We start from the raw sequence: 19,472 nt of genomic DNA, 5'->3' as shown, positions 1-19,472 counted from the left end.
ATGACTAACCTGCATTTATCCCAGGAATATAAGAATACCCTAATATTAGAAAGTTGTGAGTATAGTTTACTACGTTCACAAAATAATCTCTCAGTAGATACGGAAAAAGCATTTAATCAAAAACATTCAAGACATATTAATTAAAAAATGTTTGGCAAGGTATAAAAGGGAAAACTTCCTCTATCTGATGCAGTATCTAGTGGGAAGACAAACTATAGGAAACATCATATATGCTGATGAGCCTTCAGAAGTGCAATGCCTTTTGTAGACAGGCATAGTTCATTTTATGTGCTTCTCTTTATTGTGCTTTACAGATATTACAATTTTTACAAATTGAAATTTTGTGGCAACCCTGCTGGGAGCAAGCCTCTCTGTCTCATTTTTCCAGCAGCGTGTGTTTATTTCATGTCTCTGTGTCACCTTTCGGTAACTCTCACACTATCTTAAGCTTTGTCATTATTATATGTGTTATGATGATCTGTCATCCATGACCTTTGATGTTACTATTGTAATTATTTAGGGGCATTATGAACCCTGTTCGTATAAAGTGGCAAACTCCATAGTTGTCTGTGTTTTGACTGTTCCATCAACTGGCCATTCCCCATCTCTCTCTTGCTTCCCTCGGGCCTCCCTATTCACAGTACTGAAATTAGGCCAACCGATCATCTTAAAATGACCTCTAGGTGTTCAAGTGAAAGGAAGAGTTGCACACATCTTGGTTGAAATCAAAGGCTAGAAATGATTAAGCTTAGTGAGGAAGGCCTGTCAACAGGCAGGGTAGGCTGAAAGCTAGGCCTCTTGGACCAAACAGCAAAGAAAAAGTTTTTTAATAAATTTAAAATGCTACTCCAATGAACACACAAATGATTTTTTTTTTTTAATCAGCCTTATTGCTGATATAGAGAAAGTTTACTGGTCTGCATAGAGGATAAAATCAGCCACAACATTCCCTTAAGCCAAAAGCCTAATGCAGAGCAAGTCCCTCCCTTCAATTCTGCAAAGGCTGAGAGGCAAGGAAACTGCAGAGGAAAAGATTGATGCTAGCAAGTTTGGTTCATGAGGTTTGAAGAAAGAAGCTGTCTCCATGACATAAAAGTGCGAGGTGAAGCAGCAAGCACTGATGTAGAAGCTGTAACGATTTATCCAGAAGATCTCGCTAAGATAATTGATGAAGGTGGCTACACTAAACAACAGATTTCCAGTGTAAATATAACAGCCTCTACTAAACAAAAATGCCATCTAGGACTTTCATCACTGGAGAGAAGTCAATGCCTGTTTTCAAAGTGTCAAAAGACTGGCTGACCTTCTTGTTAGGGATTAATGTCGCTGATCACTTAAGTTGAAGACAATGCCCATTTGCTATTCTGAAAATCCTAGAATTATGCTAAATCTACTCTGCCTGTGCTCTATATATGGACCAACGAAGCCTGGATGACAGACCATCTGTTTACAGCGTGGTTTCTTTGAAGAAACCTGCCGTTGAGATCTACTGCTCAGAAAAAACGATTCCTTTCAAAATATTGCCACTCATTGACAATGCACTTGATCACCCAAGAGCTCTGATAGAGATGTGCAAGTAGGTGAATGCTGTTTTCGTGCCTGCTAACAAATATCCATTCTGCAGTCCATGGATCAAGCAGCAATTCTGACTTTCTTACTTGAGGAATACATTTCGCAAGGCTGTAGCTGCCATGGAAAGTGGTTGCTCTGTTGGATCTGGGCAAATATATCTAAAACCTTCTGGATAGGATTTGCCATTCTAAATGCTATTAAGAACACTTGTGGGGCCAGGCGCGGTGGCTCACGCCTGTAATCCCAGCACTTTGGGAGGCCGAGGCGGGTGGATCACGAGGTCAAGAGATAGAGACCATCCTGGTCAACATGGTGAAACCCCGTCTCTACTAAAAATACAAAAAAAAAAAAAAAAAAAAAATTAGCTGGGCATGGTGGCGCGTGTCTGTAATCCCAGCTACTCAGGAGGCTGAGGCAGGAGAATTGCCTGAACCCAGGAGGCGGAGGTTTCAGTGAGCCGAGATCTCGCCATTGCACTCCAGCCTGGGTAACAAGAGCGAAAGTCCGTCTCAAAAAAAAAAAAAAAAAAAAAAAGAACACTTGTGGTTTATGAAAGGAGGTCAAAATATCAACATTAACAGAGGTTTGGAATAAGTTGGTTCCAACCCTCAGGGATCATTTTGAGGGGTACAGGACTTCAGTGGGGAAAGTAACTTCAAATGTGGTGGGAATAGCAAGAGAACTAGAAGTAAAAACAGAGCCTGAATTGCTGCAATCTCATGATAAAACTTGAACAGATGAGGAGTTTTTATGGATGAGCAACAAAAGTGGTTTCTTGAGATGGATTCTCAAGAAAATCCATCATGAAGATGCTGTGAACATTGTTGAAATCACAACAAAAGATTTAGAATATCACATAAACTTGGTTGATAGAGCAGCTGCAGAGTTTGAGAGGATTGACTCTAATTTGGAAGGAAGTTCTATTATGGGTAAAATTCTATCAAACAGCATCACATGCTACAGAAAAATCTTGCATGAAAGGAAGAGTCATTCAATTTAGCAAACTTCATTGTTGTCTTATTTTTAGAAGTTGCTACAGCCGCTCCAGTCTTTAGCAATCACCATTAACATCTAGGCAAAACCCTCCTCTAGGAAGAAGATTACAATTCACTGAAGGCTCAGGTGATTGTTAGCATTTTTTAGTAATAAAACGTTTTTAATGAAGGCATATCCATTGTTTTTTTTGAAATTGGGTCTACTCTGTTGCCCAGGCTGGAGTGCAGTGGCACAATCTCGGCTCACTGCAACCTCTGGGTTCAAGCAGTCCTCTGCCTCAGCCTCCCAAGTAGCTGGGTTTACAGGTGCCTGGCACCATGCCCAGCTAATTTTTGTATTTTTAGTAGAGACGGGGTTTCACCCTCTTGGTTGGGCTGATCTTGAACTCTTGACCTCGTGATTCACCCACTTTGGCCTCCCAAAGTGCTAGGATTACAGGCGTGAGCCACTGTGCCTAGCCATGCACGTTGTTTTTTAGACATGATGTTATTGTACACTTAATAGACTTCACTATAGTGTAACCATGACTTTTATATGCACTGTGAAACCGAAAAGTGTGTGTGATTCATTTTATTGCTATATTTGCTTTATTGCGGTGGTCTGGGACCAAACCCACAATATCTCCTGTAGTATGGCCTGTGGTTTAAGTATTCCCTTTTTGATATATGTTTTGGCGGTTTTCCAACATTTTTCATTTTATGTAGTTAACATCCTGAATGTAAATCTATGTCTACTTGTTACATTATTTCCTTAGGATAAATTCTGATAAGTGTAATTACTCAGTTCAAGGTTTTAAATCCTATAAAGTTTTGTTATATATTCCTAATCTCTGCAGGAAGATTGCACAAACTTTCAGTGCCACCAAGCAACTCATAAGAGTTCCCTTTTATTAATTTTATTCATTCAGCAGATATTTATGGAGCATTATGATAAGCTAAGTTCTCTGCTGGGAGTTGAGGTTCAGTGACAAACACAACAAATGTGGTTGGTGCTGTTGTTGAGCTTACAGACTAGTTTTTGGGCTATCCATACATGTTGTTTGAGAAATTGCCTATTTTGTGACTTCACCCATTTTTTGGAGTATTCAATTTGATTTACAAGAAGGTGAAATTCCAAGGTATTCAGCATCTGAACTATAACTACAAGAAATGATATCTCTTTGGGTAGAATGACTGTTTTTTTTCTAGACCAAATATAGAACAAATGGTGGAGAGACACAATTGTGTATAGAAGCAGATAAAAGAGCAAAGTGTCTGAAAATATGTCAGTCCCAAGAAATCTGAAATGTATGATTTCCTCATCCAAGGAAAGGAGGGTGTGCCACTTCACAGAGAGGCAGAGAATTTAGGCCACAGACTACATCATACCCCCAGTTACGCCTGGATGAGGTCCTCCAGTACTGCTGGGGTAATACATTGTCGGGGAAATACTGCACAAGTGGTCTGCCTCATAGGCCACTGAGCCTTGGCTTGGTACTCTTAATATGGGCTGTAATTTGACTCAAATTAAACTGAGCATATCTCTCTGTAGAGAACACCTCGATAGCATTTATTATTCTCAATCAGCAACTCCAGCTTCAAAAAAGAATACAAAAATCAGTGCTGACGAGATAGCAAATAGCTTCAGCTGCTGGCTCCTTCCTCCCCAATTAAATCTGGAGGGACTGTGTAATTGAGAGGAAGCTGGGAGCTGAAGAAGTAATAATTAACCATAAGAACACCTGGAGAGGCCAAGGTTGTCTTCAAGGTGGTGGGGGCAAGGGGAAGGGTGGCCACAGCTTGGACAGTAGCCAGAAACAGAAGTAGGAAGAGAGGTTTAGGCGAAGATTTTAACTCCTGCCTTCACCTCTTCACCTCATTGTTTTAAGGTGATCATCCGCCCACCCCCAGTGCACCAGCCCAAGGCACCCATGGTGGTGTCAGGGGGTAAACAATGTGGTGAAAGCGTGAGAATTGCCATTGGGCACTCTTTTCTCCATCTTCTGCACCCTCAAACTCTCTGGGCTAATGGAAGATGGAGGCCCTGAAGAGCATCTCTTCTCAGTATTGCTTCATTCCAAAGATTTAGAGGCAAATTCCTGACAGGAATTTCTTGGAGGAGTGGACAGACAGACACTGATGGTCAAAAATTTGGTTGTGCTAATGGTTTTCTCCACCCTGGAGCTCACCCTTTTCCTTCTGAAAATCACTGAGGGGATATTCCAGTGTGTATATGGTCCTTTCCCCATACACATGGCCTAACAAGATCGACCCCAGGAAAATGTGACCGGCCAGGCCAAAACAGCATGATGCTCAATGCATACAATCACTAGAAAACAGACCAAAAGCTGAACATAGAACATCAACATGAAGCAAAATTACTGGAACAGATGGACCAAGCATTTAAAATAGGCATAATTAGTATCCTTAAAGAGGTAAAGGAGGATGTTAGTAATACGAAGCAGGTACAAGAAGATGTAATAAGAACCAAATGAAAAAATTAAATTTGAAATATTTAAAAATTGAAATAAACAACAGACACTCAGAGCTTAGATACTTTTGTCCAACACAGGATCAGAACCAGTCAATGGAAAAGTCAGCTAAAGCAAAGAATTATTCTATAAAATGACACAAATATCTTAGGTATTTACTTTTCACTTATAAATTATATATTTATTTTCCAATTTTTTAATAAGGACAATACTTTTTCTTTGAGTATTGCAGTTTTTAGTTGCCTTTCTTTCACAATGTACATCCCAAACATATAAACCAGAATTTCTAGTTTTCCTGTTTCTTTAGTTTTGAGATAAAAATTAAAGACATTGGTAAATATAAGATAAGAATCCATCTGTACATATACACCATGGAATACTATGCAGCCATAAAAAATATGAGTTCATGTCCTTTGCAGGGACATGGATGAAACTGGAAACCATCATTCTCAGCAAATTGACACAAGAACAGAAAACCAAACACTGCATGTTCTCACTCATAAGTGGGTGTTGAACAATAAGAACACATGGACACAGGGAGGGGAACATCACACACTGGGGCCTGGGGGGTGGGGGGCTAGAGGAGGAATAGCGGTGGGGGGATTGGGGAGGGAAAGCATTAAGAGAAATATCTAATGTAGATGACGGGGTGATGGATGCAGCAAACCACTACCATGGCATGTGTATACCTATATAACGAACCTGCACGATCTGCACATGTAGCCCAGAACTTAAAGTATAATAAATAAATAAACAAGTAAAAGAATCCATCTGTATTTGGATATACGTTTTTGCAACATTTTACAATTGTCCTGCTCACTACTAATTTAGTAGTATTTTCTAACCAACTTAATTTTATCAAGTCTTTCTGCATATTTAACTTAGTTTTTTGAAAAACATCAACTTTCTCTCATATTCACATTTAATCTGAACAAATTATGCAATTACAAATCTCAATTTAAAGTAGATATAAACAGATTTTGGAACAAGCATGGTTCATTACTGTTAAGCATAAAATCCATGTGGTGGAAGCAGAAGTTACCTGGGCATGCTGGAGAGCAAGCTACTAACCATCAGCATTTAGTGTGCAGAGGACACTAGACAGCATGTTTTACAGAACAAATAGAGGATTAATCTAGAGAGTGGAGACTAAGATCTTCTGGCACATGTCTATTGTCCAGTCTTTCTCCATATGTATGTATATAATCTTTCACAAATAAACTAATTTTTGAAAATCATCATAAATATGCATATAAAAGAGCACTTTCTCAGGGATGTTTGTAGGGTAACTTTGAAGGACCCAAACAGATTGGAACAAAAACGAAATTGACCCCAAACCACAGAAATAAATCAAAGCTAAAACTCTCATTCAGAACTGTTTTATGCATGCATGGTTTTCATGTGAAATATAACTTTCTTCCTTGGAAACAAAGAGAATTATATTCATACACTGCAATAATTTATAATTTTTGACATTTTGCCTATATTGTCAAGGGTGTGCGGTAACTTCAACACAAAGAGGCTTTGCAGAGGGGGGCTTTATAAATCTCATCAAAAGAAAGCTCAGAACCATTAATTGGTGTAAAATAAGAATTTTCTGGAATTTAATATAAACACTGACAATCTACAGTCACTATATTTTAACTATCCATTACAAAGGAATAAGTGAACCAAATATAACTTTCATCAGCTATTGATTTATTTATAACCATGACTTTATAAAAATTATCTGATAGCTAGTTCTCCAATTGAATGACATTATCCAAATGTCATATATTTTTTGTCTTTCATCTTCATTGATTTCTCTGATTTAGATTTTATACTCTCTAAGCTTCAAGCTTTCTATTGCATGCCTTTCCATAGTCCACTCTGCCATAGATCAGAAATTGAATTCAAAGTCATCTGCCTAATGAAAATGATTTTTAATCCTTTGTTGTAGCTTTTTATTTTCTTTGTTAGTTAAATCAAGTAAATTTATAACCACCTGTAGAGCAAAAATTAAGAGTTTTAATATTGCTGTTTACATTTAGTATAAAGTTGAGTGCTATATCCATTTATTACATTTAAAATCATACTGAAATACATAAGAAAAGCATCTGTGCCTCTTCACCTTCTAAATTGTGAAGTATCTACAGATATATTATCCAAAAGATGACCGAAAAGCAAAAGGAAAAGTTGAGCAATGAATTTGGTCAGGTTAAATAGTAAATCAGTTTAATTAGTCCTCTTATTCTTTTGCCTCAAAAGTTGGAGATGGGGGAAATGTGGTAAAAGAAATTTTTCTGAAAAATTCTGATTACTGTTGTACTGTTACAGTAGAATATATAAAACTACCGAATTTAGAAACTTTTTCAAAGGAATCTCAATATAACATGTACTGACATAAATGAAAATGTTTACTGGGAATAAAATAACATAAAACAAACTCTTGAAATCTTCAAGCTGGTTATGAAACTAAGTGTGATTTCAGACAGGTGCAGCACTGGTGACAAAGCCTGCTTGAGTGAATACTGGTTTGATTCCAGTGTTTTGTGTTTGTCCTGATGATCTAATGCATTCCACTTTGAAATGACTGATCATGAAACATCACTGAATAATGTTCTAAACCCTAGGTATTTTGGTTTGCAATACTTTTATCAAGGAATTGGGTTGGTCTGAAGAGATCAAACACAGCTCAAGATACCTGGGACGTAACTTTCTGTTTGTTGCCAGTGGTAAATATTAATTTAGAAAAAACACATGATTCTCATAGTGGATGGTGTGGAGTATCCTCAGTCACGTCTTAAACAGTTGTTACTCATCTGACAGGCAAAGGCTAGGTTTTTGGTATTCAATTCAGACACCTTAAAAAGTAACATAATTAGAAATCTTCCTTTTTTTCATGTGTTGCTATGGACTGCATGTTTGTGTCCCCCCATGTTGAAACCTAGCCCCAAATTTAATGGTATTTGGAGTCTGTGTCTTTGGGAGGTAATTAGGTCATGATGGTGGAGCCCTCACTAGAGGGATTCACACCATTATTAGAAGAGACATGAGAGCTTGCTTGCTCATTCTCTCCACTCTCCAGCATATGACGCTACAACTCGAAGACTGTAGGGCTGAGGGCCCCATAGGGTTGTGGGGTGAGCCTTATGCTATGCTGAGGCGCAGGATCCAAGAAATAAAGAGACAGGACACAGAAGTACAAAGAAAATGCAGCTGGGCTCAGGGGGCCACGCCACCTATAAGTGGAGTCAGGTGAGGCCTCGAATGTCCAGAAGCGTGAGTATTTATTGTGTATAGGTTAGGGGGCAGGGCAGTGAGTGAAATCATCTTTAAGGATAGTGATAGGGTCGTGAGCAATAAAACATGGGGTCCACCCCCATTAGGTCATCTAGGCCAGGAGGTGGACAGTGCGCAGCAAGGGGCCCGTTCCCATGAAGGCAAGGGCCGTGTGCAGTAAGGGGTCTACCCCATTAGGTCACCAAGGCTTGAAGGTGGGCCGTGCTCAGTGAAGAGGGTGCAGTGTGCAATACTTCTATCTATGGGAAGACTACTTCTAAAAAGATTTATAGGAGGATGCTTTAAGTCACATAGCAGTGACAGAGCTGTCAAGGTTACCGCCACCTTCTGACAGCTTCCAATGGGTTCTATGGGAAGATGCTTTTCAATCAGCACAGTAGCAAGAGCTGATAAAGTTCACAGTCACGAAGGTGGATTGCCAGTCTGAGGGCAGCCTTCCACAAGAACTGGAGCAAGGTCCTACAACTCCTTTATCAAGAGGAGTGGCTCTCGCCCCAAGCCTGCCATACAGTGGGTATCTTTACGATACTGAATGCTGCCGCCTGGGCCGTGGATTCTTGTCCTGGTATAACTGTTTGTCCCTTAAATCATGCTCTGCACTGTGTTTGCTCTAGGCATTCCTCCGATTATAAGCTGCTTATCCCTTAATTCATGCTCTGTACTGTGTCCACTCTAGGCATTCCTCCGATTATGAACTAAGATATAATTATAGGTATATATGTAGGGAAATATTCTTTAGGCACTCATACTATCAACTATTATATGATTATATAGAGAGGATTATATAAAGGGAACCCTATTTCTATAAACTAATATATGATTATAAAAGGAAATAGCTGAGTAGTAACACTATAAAGTGAGATATTCCTCAAGCCCTAACTGTGCCAGGGTTCTGCTTAGCTCTCATTCCTCGGTGCCTATATGGGGGGTTACCCACAGAAGACAGCCGTCTATCTACAAACTGGGAAATGGGCTCTCAACACCAGATCTGCAGCCACCTTAATGTTGCACTCCCTAACCTCCAGAACTGTGATCAATGGATATTTGTTGTTTAAGCCACCCAGTCTATGGTATATTTATTATAGAAGCCAGAACTAAGATGTGTATTCTTCATACTCCCACCTAAGAGTTTAGCATAGGCTAATTACAAAGACAAAAATACACAAGTAATATATAACACCCAGAGTGAACATTTTTGTAAACTGTGGACTTTGGCTAATGATGCTTCAACATAGATTCATTAATTGTAACAAATGCACAACTCTAATGGGGGATATTAATATGAGAGAGGTTGTGCATGTGTTGGGCTAGAAGGTATATGGGGTATGTCTGTACCTTCCTCTCAATTTTGCTTATGAACCTAAAATTGCTCTAAAAATAAAATCTTAAAGTAATATGCACAAGATGAATAAGGAAGGAGGTCAGGAATAGGAAAATGGAAAAAGTTAAAGAAAAGGGAATGTTAACCTTTGAAAATGTGATAATGTGTGAATTTTCCATACCAGTACCTAATATTAATATCAATGTTTTTCTTGGTTTATTCATTAAGGGATTTTTTAAAGACACAATTTTAATTTCTGCACAGAAAATATATTGTGTCAACTAGGCAGTTTTATTTAGTTGGTATTTATTGGCAAAACCACAGAGAAACTAATTGTGTTATTCTACAGCTTTTATTTTTTCAAAGGACCAGTCCTGTTAGATTTACTGAGAAAATCTTTTGGAGAACACTTGTTTGAATGTAACCAGAATTATATTCAAATAAATGTTCTTCAAAAGAACCCCCCAGCCTTTGCAGATATTCTAGATTCAAGGCCTCATATGTCAACCACAAACTCCCAGAAGCAAAATGTTTATTTTCAAGACTAATAAGACTGTTGAATGAAAAGTGGCAATTGCTGCCGAAACTGTAAAATTGCCTACTATTGCAACTATTCTGACAAAAATCCCCTCTCTGCTGTTAGAGCCAAGCAATATAAAATAAAATGATACCCTATGTGACTTATTTTCTGTGAACCAAAGAAATAGGAGAAGCGGTTGAAAGTAATAGCCAAATTTTAGCTGAACGTAAGGAAGGATTTCTAACAGTTATATAGGACCAAAGTAGTGAGGTTTCTGCCTTTGGCAATGTTCAGTTCCAGGTTGAGCAGCCCCTCGACAAGCGTATGGGAGCAATCAAGCATTGGATGGATGTTTGGACTACATACATTACAAAGTAATTCTACTCTTGAAGTCTTACGGTCTAAACTGTGTTTATATGTGTACCTGTGTTTAAATTCATCAAAATGGATCTAAGGGCAATCTTATTTTGTGACCAATATCTCTGAGCGGGATCATGATAAGCACTCTGTGAAGGTGCAAACATGAGAAACCATTCTTAACTTAATGGTATGTTAACTTAAATGCAACCTTACAAAATCCTGTAATGACTTTTGCTTTAATAGCAAAAATTTTTTTAAAGTGAGGAGTCAAAAGTGGAAAACTTCCAGAAAGATGAATACTATTATCAGTGTTTACTGGCTAAAGTAATTAAGCAAATTAAGAGAAAATGGCCTTCCCCTTAAGTTATAAGCTCGAGGGTTTCAAGGAAATCTAGCTACCGTGTTTGTTCAGTATTTATTCAGTTTAATGAAGCTCAACTCCTTGTAGCTGTAACTACATTTATTTCCTATATTAACTTTACTTCCTTAATGATGCCTATTCATCTTCGTAAAGTGTGTTTTGTTGTGTTTTTATAGGCCGTGCTTTTGAAATTCTCTTGTTTTTAAAAAGTAAGATTAAGTTTAAAAGAAGACAGTGAAATACAAGAGACAGGAGAGGGCTGGGTAGCAAACAGGAGTGCGTAGGGAACCCCAAAATTCTCAAAGAAATATATGATAAAGAGCAGCTCTCTGAACATTTAAGTGGTGCACCTCCTCTACTACAGAGACTGGATAGTCTTCAACAACTTGAAGAATGTGATGTTGGATCTGGGGTCCAGCCTACCAATCTGGATGACATTTGCCTTACTCTGGGCATATACATAATCTATATGTAAAATTTATATGTATAAATAAAGCTATATATAATCATTATCATGTTACTGTAGGGCATAGAGCAAAATTTAGAATTTCTCTGAAGATGAAATTGGGTTGAAAAGAGGGTTATTTGGAAGGGGATTTGTCTTAAAATTTCAAATACATGGCAAGAGCCTTGGTTTTGCTTTTTGGGGGCAGAGAGGGAGAATGAAGATAGGAGGGATTGGCTTGCATGGGTGAATGGTGATAGACATTTGGGAGAAGATAAGCATCCCACCTCCAGCCACACCGAGTTGCTTCCACTAATTGGGTACAAAGAAATTTACCTTTTAAGTTTTTTTTTTTTTTAACCTGGGAAAAATATGGTCAGAGTCACTAATAGCTTCCCTGCTAACCCCTGACTTGTTCTGATGATCAAACAAGATGTATGTAGGAAAATATGCTTTGCAAACTTGCAAGTGTTACAAATATTCACCAATTACATTGTGTACAAACATTTTGCCACACCAGAGCCTGAATCTTATACAATGCGGAGGCTGCCTGGTCTGGCAGAAATGGTGTGGGCCTTGAACAAAACTCAGGATAACTCAAACCTTCCCTGTATTATATTACTGCAAGTGCATTAATGCCTTTGAATGTAGTTTTCCCAACTGTAAAATGGGAATATTATTACCAATTCCTGGGTTTCATTGACTTTATAACGTAAAGTGTTTTTAAGAATTGTTAAAGTATGTAAAAGATTTTAATACATTTCTTTTTTTTTTTTCTCATTAAACTTTTTTAATGGGTCTCAAAATTCTGTGACAAATTTTTGGTCAAGTTGTTTCCATTAAAAAGTACTGATTTTAAAAACCAATAACTTAAAACTGCCACAAGAAAAAAAGAAAACCAAAGTGGTCCACATAACATTCTCCTTTCCTTCTGAAGGTTTACAATGCATTGTTATCATTAACCAGTCTTTGCCACTAAACTTAAATGGCCAATTGAAACAAACAGTTCTGAGAACATTCTTCCTCCACCACTGATTAAGACTGAGGTGGCAGATATTAGGGATAATATTCATTTAGCCTTCTGAGCTTTCTGGGCAGACTTGGTGACCTTGCCAGCTCCAGCAGCCTTCTTGTCCACTGCTTTGATGACACTCACGACAACTGTCTGTCTCATATCATGGACAGCAAAGCGACCGAGAGGTGGATAGTCTGAGAAGCTCTCAACACACATGGGCTTGCCAGGAACCATATCAACGATGGCAGCATCACCAGACTTCAAGAATTTAGGGCCATCTTCCAGCTTTTTACCAGAACGGCGATCAATCTTTTCCTTCAGCTCAGCCAACTTGCATGCAATGTGAGCTGTGTGGCAATCCAGTACAGGGGCATAGCCAGCACTGATTCAGCCTGGATGGTTCAGGATAATCACCTGAGCAGTGAAGCCAGCTGTTTCCATTGGTGGGTCATTCTTGCTGTCACCAGCAATGTTGCCACGATGAACATCCTTGACAGACACATTCTTGACATTGAAGCCCACATTGTCCCCAGGAAGAGCTTCACTCAAAGCTTCATGGTGCATTTCAACAGATTTCACTTCAGTTGTAATGTTGACTGGAGCAAAGTTGACCACCATACCAGGTTTGAGAACACCAGTCTCCACTCGGCCAACAGGAACAGTACCAATACCACCAATTTTATAGACATCCTGGAGAGGCAGGCACAAGGGCTTATCAGTTGGACGAGTTGGTGGTAGGATGCAGTCCAGAGCCTCAAGCAGCATGGTCCCACTGGCATTGCCATCCTTACGGGTGACTTTCCAACCCTTGAACCAAGGCATGTTAGCACTTGGCTCCAGCATGTTGTCACCATTCCTACCAGAAATTGGCACAAATGCTACTGTGTCGGGGTTGTAGACAATTTTCTTAATGTGAGTGCTGACTTCCTTAACGATTTCCTCATATCTCTTCTGGCTATATGGCGGCTCAGTGGAATCCATTTTGTTAACACCAACAATTAGTTGTTTCACACCTAGTGTGTAAGCCAGGAGGGCATGCTCTTGGGTCTGCCCGTTCTTGGAGATACCAGCTTCAAATTCACCAACACCAGCAGCGACAATCAGGACAGCACAGCCAGCCTGAGATGTCCCTGTAATCATGTTTTTGATGAAGTCTCTGTGTCCTGGGGCATCAATGATAGTCACGTAGTACTGGCTGGTCTCGAATTTCCACAAGGAGATATCAATGGTGATACCACGTTCACGCTCAGCTTTCAGTTTATCCAAGAGCCAGGCATACTTGAAGGAGCCCTTTCCCATCTCAGCAGCCTCCTTTTCAAATTTTTCAATGGTTCTTTTGTCGATGCCACCGCATTTGTAGATTAGATGGCCAGTAGTGGTGGACTTGCCCGAATCTACGTGTCCAATAATGACAATGTTGATATGAGTCTTTTCCTTTCCCATTTTGGCTTTTAGCGGTAGTTTTCATGACACCTATGTTCTGGCGGCAAACCCGTTGCGAAAAAGCTAATACATTTCTTAGTACAATTTACGTCCTAAAAAATAGAAGTTTGATTACTATCGTTACTATTTTTGAAGCAGCAATATTGATATTACTATAATGCTTTAGATGTAGAAGGATCTCCAAAGATTGTACTTTACCTATATGTAACTATAAATCTTCAACTTTATAGAGGAAGCCTCACTCTGGGAACCGTGACCTTAATAGGCAAAAAAAGCCTTCAGGTCTTTATTACAATGCATCTCCTATGCCACCTCTACAGCCCATAGGAATTATTGGGTTCACCTCAAACAAATTTCCTGAGTACTTGGGACTGAGTGAAAATTAAAATCCGAGGAGCAGCTCTCTTCTCCTCCCATTCAGTAGACAGCCACATCTTGTGCAGCGCCAGCTGCATCCCAACGACACCATGGTGAAGGTGAAGGCCAGAGTAAATGGATTTGTCTCTGTTGGGCACTTGGTCACCAGAGCTGCTTTTAACACTAGCAAAGTGGATACTGCTGCCATCAATGACCTCAACTACATGGTCTACATGTTTCAGTACGATTCCACCAATGGCAAGTTCCACAGTGCCATCAAGTCTGAGAATGAGAAGCTTGTCATCAATGGAAACCCCGTAATCATCTTCCAGGAGTGAAATCCCACCCCAATCAAATGGGGTGATGCTGGCACTGATTATGTTGTGGAATTCACCAGTGTCTTAACTACCATGGAGAAGACTGGGGCTCATTTAGCCAAGGGAGCCAAAAGAGTCATTATCTCTGCACCCTCCGCTGATGCTCCCATGTTCATGATGGACGTAAATCATGAGAAATGTGAAAACCACTTCACAGTCATCAGCAATGCTTCCTGCACCACCAACTGCTTAGCATCCCAGCCAAGGTCATCCATGACAACTTTAGCATCATAGAAGGACTTATGCCGTCAATGCCACCTGGAAGACTGTGGGTGGCCCCTCCAGGAAACTGTGGTGTGATGACCGCAGGGCTCTCCAGAACCACATCCCTGCATCTCCTGGTGCTGTAAACACGTGGGCAAAGTCATCCTGAGCTGAACCAGGAAGCTCATTGGCATATCCTACCACGTTCCCACTGCCAACATCAGTCATAGACCTGACCTGCCATCTGGAGAGACCTGCCAAATATGATGACATCAGGAAGGTGGTGAAGCAGGCTTTGGAGGGCCCCCTCAAGGGCATCCTGGGCATCCTGAGCACCAGATTGTCTCCTCCAACTTTAACAGTGACACTCATTCTTCCACTTTTGATGCCGGGACTAACATTGTTCTCAATGACCACTTTGTCAAGCTCATTTCCTGGTGTGACAATGAATTTGGCTACAGCAACAGGGTGGTAGACCTTATGGTCCACATGGTCTCCTGGACCACCGGCCCCAGTGAGAGAGCACAAGAGTAAAAGAGAGGCCCTCAGCTGCTGTGCAGTCCCTGCCCCACTCAGTCCCCCACCACCACACTGAGAATCTCCCCTCCTAGACGTGATTTCCATGCCACACCCCCTGAAGAATGGGAGGAGCCTAGAAAGCCCCACTTTGTCTTGCACCATCAATAGAGTCCCTGTATTCAGCCCAAACATTAATTAAGTTAAATCCTAGGAGCAAAAGTTTATCATTTCAATAACATGTATTGCATTGTTTATTTTCAAATTCCCCAATGCAAAAATAAAATTATTCACCTATATGCCAGCTTTGTTCAAAATAGCTATAGATACAGTCAATAGTATATAAAAATGAAATCTGAGATATTCTCTATAGAAAGCTCCCAGTTAGGAATAAAGACAAATTTTTTAAGTAAAATGAAAATACACACCAAAATTAATTCTGAGATAAAATTCTAAAGAAAATAACCATTTCATTTCATTTTCATTGCAGTTTTTGAGGTTCTTTAACATCTCGGTTACAATGAATTTCAGTGCATTTCTTAGACAAGTAGATGAAAGTCAATAGGTTGAGTCAAGCCTCATAAAAGCTATGTTGAGGAATTCATGTGAATATAATTAGTATTAGCCAGGTATATTGAACTGCTGTAATACTTCTCTATGAACCATAATAATATGGTAAAATTTCATTTTTTGTATGGATAGAAGGAGGTCAGTCAGAAATGATAAACATTTTATAAAATAGGTATGACTTTTTTTGACTTTCTAGTAAATACAGTAACTCAGCCTAAAAAGCATAGTATCTAATAAGTCTTCAGAGAACATGGTTTGCTAACCAGATTAAGTCACTTAATTAACATATGAATGGTTACCATGAACTTCCAGAGTTTTTAAACACAGATTGTCCTCTTTTGCAGTTTAACTATTTCCCCAGTCTCGTTTGCACTATTAACTTGCTTTTCTTCCCCCTCCTTGAAAAAAAAGCCCTGCTAAGCAAAGATTACTTTTAACTTGGGTCCTCTCCAAATGCTCACAAACTGTAAAGTAATGGAAACAAATAATGTTTACCGTGCTGGATAAATAAAAAGTTGAGTCAAGTTATTTTTACTGACCCTGAGTGGGGAAGAAGTAGACTTGAGGTTATTTATATCGAACACTGAATTGACTAGTTTGAAATATGTTGTTACTGTGATTATTATTGGCTTTGGGGTGGGAGTTTTTTTTATTTTTTAAAATTTTATCCAAAATTGACCAATAAGTTTATTCCCTCAGTGATCACCTACTCCTCCAGGCCAGACTCAGGAAATAAAGTCTTAATGGTGAAATTGGTTCTGTCAGCTGGCCTTGCTGCATAGATTCTCCCTTTGAAGTATGTCTTCAGGAGATTTGGGATATAAAACAAAATAGAATTTTCCCAGAGATTCTCATTAAATGCCCCAAGAAGGAAATTATTATAAAGTCTGTTCATTCAAAGAAATGTTGTTAAATGATATAAATGGACAAAGGAGTGCTAATCAGTACTGCTGCATTGCTATGAAAAATACCTTTTTAAAAACACTAACAACCATCTACAGTTCAAAATAAGTGATTCTATCATATTGTCCATGGTTTTTAAAAACTGATAAAAACACTTTGGCAGGAGTATGGGGAAAAGGGCACCCTCTGCACCATTTGTAGAGATGCAAATTGGTTCATTCTTTCTGAAGGGCAGAATTTTAGTGTGCTTAAAAAGAAAAATTAGTGTATACCCTTCGTCAGAGGACAACTCCTATCAGGAATTTTATCTAAGAAATTTTATCTAACTTTCACTCTACGTTATGGACATCTGCATAATTAAAATTATTCTTTTTATAATTAAATTTATGCAAATGTTCATAAAGTGAGTGAAAGTTATATGGGTATGTACATGTTAATACTCAGCTAGATTTAGCCTTTGTTTCTTCAATTGTTTATTATTTAACAATAGATCGTAGATATCTTTCTATACTAGTTCATACAGAACTCCCTAAAATATAGGCTGTTATATGAATGTATTATACTATAACTTATTTAACTATTTCTTATATTATGGGTATTTGTTTCCAGGTTTTTGCTAATACAAACAATTCTTATAAAATTTCCTGATTGAAAAATGATGTACTAAATTACTGATGACTTATTGAATAATTCATAAGTAGGTTTTGTTTTCTTCTTTAAATCGATTATTTTTCTGTAATTTGAGTACAAGGAGTGAGCTAGGAATCTCTCTTTGGTTTCTGGATATTTTCACCAAAAGTAGCCAACTTTTACTGTAAATCTTTCCAAACTATCTTTTTTCCCAACTAAATTATAAAACTTATTTTGTTCTAAATTAATATACATTTTTATTGTAGTACAATAAAATGCAAATTTTATTGCATTTATGATATTTTATAAATACCACAACATTGTGGCATTTACGGTATTTTTGGTATTTTATAAATTTATGGTATTTATAGTATCATATGTACCATAAAATTATAAATATCATAAAATTGTTGGGAAGTAGAAAGGACTGATAAAAATTGGTTTTCACCTGGAAAAATACACATACAAGAAGAACTAGCTAGGAAAGATTGCAGATGTCAGGACAGCTCTCTTTCAGAAGGCAAATAGAAAAGCTGTGTCATACACAGAAAAGCAGGTGTCTGACATGAGCAGCCATGACATCCAGGACTTGAAGGGCCAAGATACTAAATAAAAATAGGTTAAACTAAGCTATGTTGAAGGCAGGAGATAATAAAGAAATTAATGAATGGGAAGAGAGGTGTCATACAGAAAAAGTGACAAAGCCAAAGTTGCTTCTTGAAAACACTCATAAAATTAACAATTTACCTTACAAGATTCATCAAGAATTAAAAAGAAATCACACAATTTTCTAATAACATGGGGAAAGATATAATTACAGACACAAATATTGAGGATATTAAGAACAATTGTGTGTCAGTAAATACAAAAATGTAGATGGAATGACAAATTCTTTGAAAAACATAACTTTCTAAAACTGATGCAAAAGTAAATAGAGTATTTGACTAAACCCATATTTATTAAAATAATTGTATCCATAATTAAAAATCGTCCTACAAAGAAAACTCCAAGCCTAAAATTATTCTAAGCATTTAAGGAAGAGAACAGGAACCTGTTTTGTGATACCTGAGTAACTTTAACAATACAACCTGGTAAAACTATATAAGATATACAGATACAAAAATCCTAAACACAGTTTTAGCAAATTAAATCCAGTAGTATATTTTTAAAAAGGCTAATATATAATGACCAAGTAAGGTTTATTGCAGGAATGCAAGACTGTTTTAGCATTTGAAAATTAATTGATGTAATTAACAACATTTTAAAATTGAAAAACCAAATAGCATATGATCATCTGAATAGGTAAAGGAAAAACATTTTATAAAACCCAACACATTTTTTAGAGTCTATCTGATAGACTAAGAACAAAAGGGAACTTCTTTGATCTGTTTAGAGTTTCTATAAATTTGATAGGGAAATATTGGAAATGTTCATTTTGAGATTGGAAAAGACAAGGGTGCTCATATCTCACTTGTATTCTGCACTGTGCTGGGAGCCCTATCAAGTTGAATGAAACAAACAAAAAGATGCACAGTGTCTCATGACTGGAAAAAAAAAATCCTATCCTTATTTGAAAGCAACATGACTGTGAAAATCAAAACGTAACTACCAATAAACTCTGAGAATTATTAAATAAATTTAATAACCCCCTGAATACTAGATTAATTTAAAAATTCAATTGTATATGTGAATCTAACAACAAACATTAGAAAACGAACTTTGAAAAAGGTACCATTTATAATAATAACAAAAAACATCAATTATCTAGAAATAAATCTAAACAACGATGTGCAAATCTTTATATAAATATTACTGAGAAAAATGTAAGAAGGCCAAAATAGTTATAAGGATATATTTTGTTCATGGATCCAAAGCTTCAATATTGAAAAGACGTGCATTTTATTCTAATTTATCTGTAAATTAATACAATTTCAACTGAAATGCCAATAGGTAAGTTTTGCAGAAATTGATAATTTGATTCCTAAGTTCAAGTGGCAATATCAAGAGGCAAAAGTGTCATCTCAAAAAACATCAGTAAAATGTGTTGGCAAGATGTAAAGCAATTAGAATTGCTGATTGCAGTGCAAATTGATACCGCTGCTTTGGGAAACTGCGTGGTACTATGTCCCA

The 19,472-nt window shown here is 37.9% G+C and overlaps 2 protein-coding genes across 2 annotated transcripts in view; one reads left to right on the top strand and one right to left on the bottom strand.

Annotated features, from left to right (window-relative positions):
• The window catches only part of SLC9A9 (solute carrier family 9 member A9), a 581,824-nt gene that overhangs the window by 322,338 nt on the left and 240,014 nt on the right, over nt 1-19,472 (top strand). The gene's annotated exons all lie outside the window — the stretch shown is intronic.
• LOC105728047 (elongation factor 1-alpha 1-like) lies at nt 12,325-13,785 on the bottom strand. The gene has a single exon (XM_064378509.1). The coding sequence runs from the start codon at nt 13,783-13,785 to the stop codon at nt 12,730-12,732; it is 1,056 nt and encodes a 351-aa protein (XP_064234579.1). The 3' UTR covers nt 12,325-12,729.

The sequence above is a fragment of the Aotus nancymaae genome, unplaced genomic scaffold (assembly GCF_030222135.1).
Source record: "Aotus nancymaae isolate 86718 unplaced genomic scaffold, 86718_ANA_hifiasm-v0.15.2.pri h1tg000019l, whole genome shotgun sequence".
Lineage (NCBI taxonomy): Eukaryota > Metazoa > Chordata > Mammalia > Primates > Aotidae > Aotus > Aotus nancymaae.
This window is presented reverse-complemented; position numbering and strand designations above follow the sequence as displayed.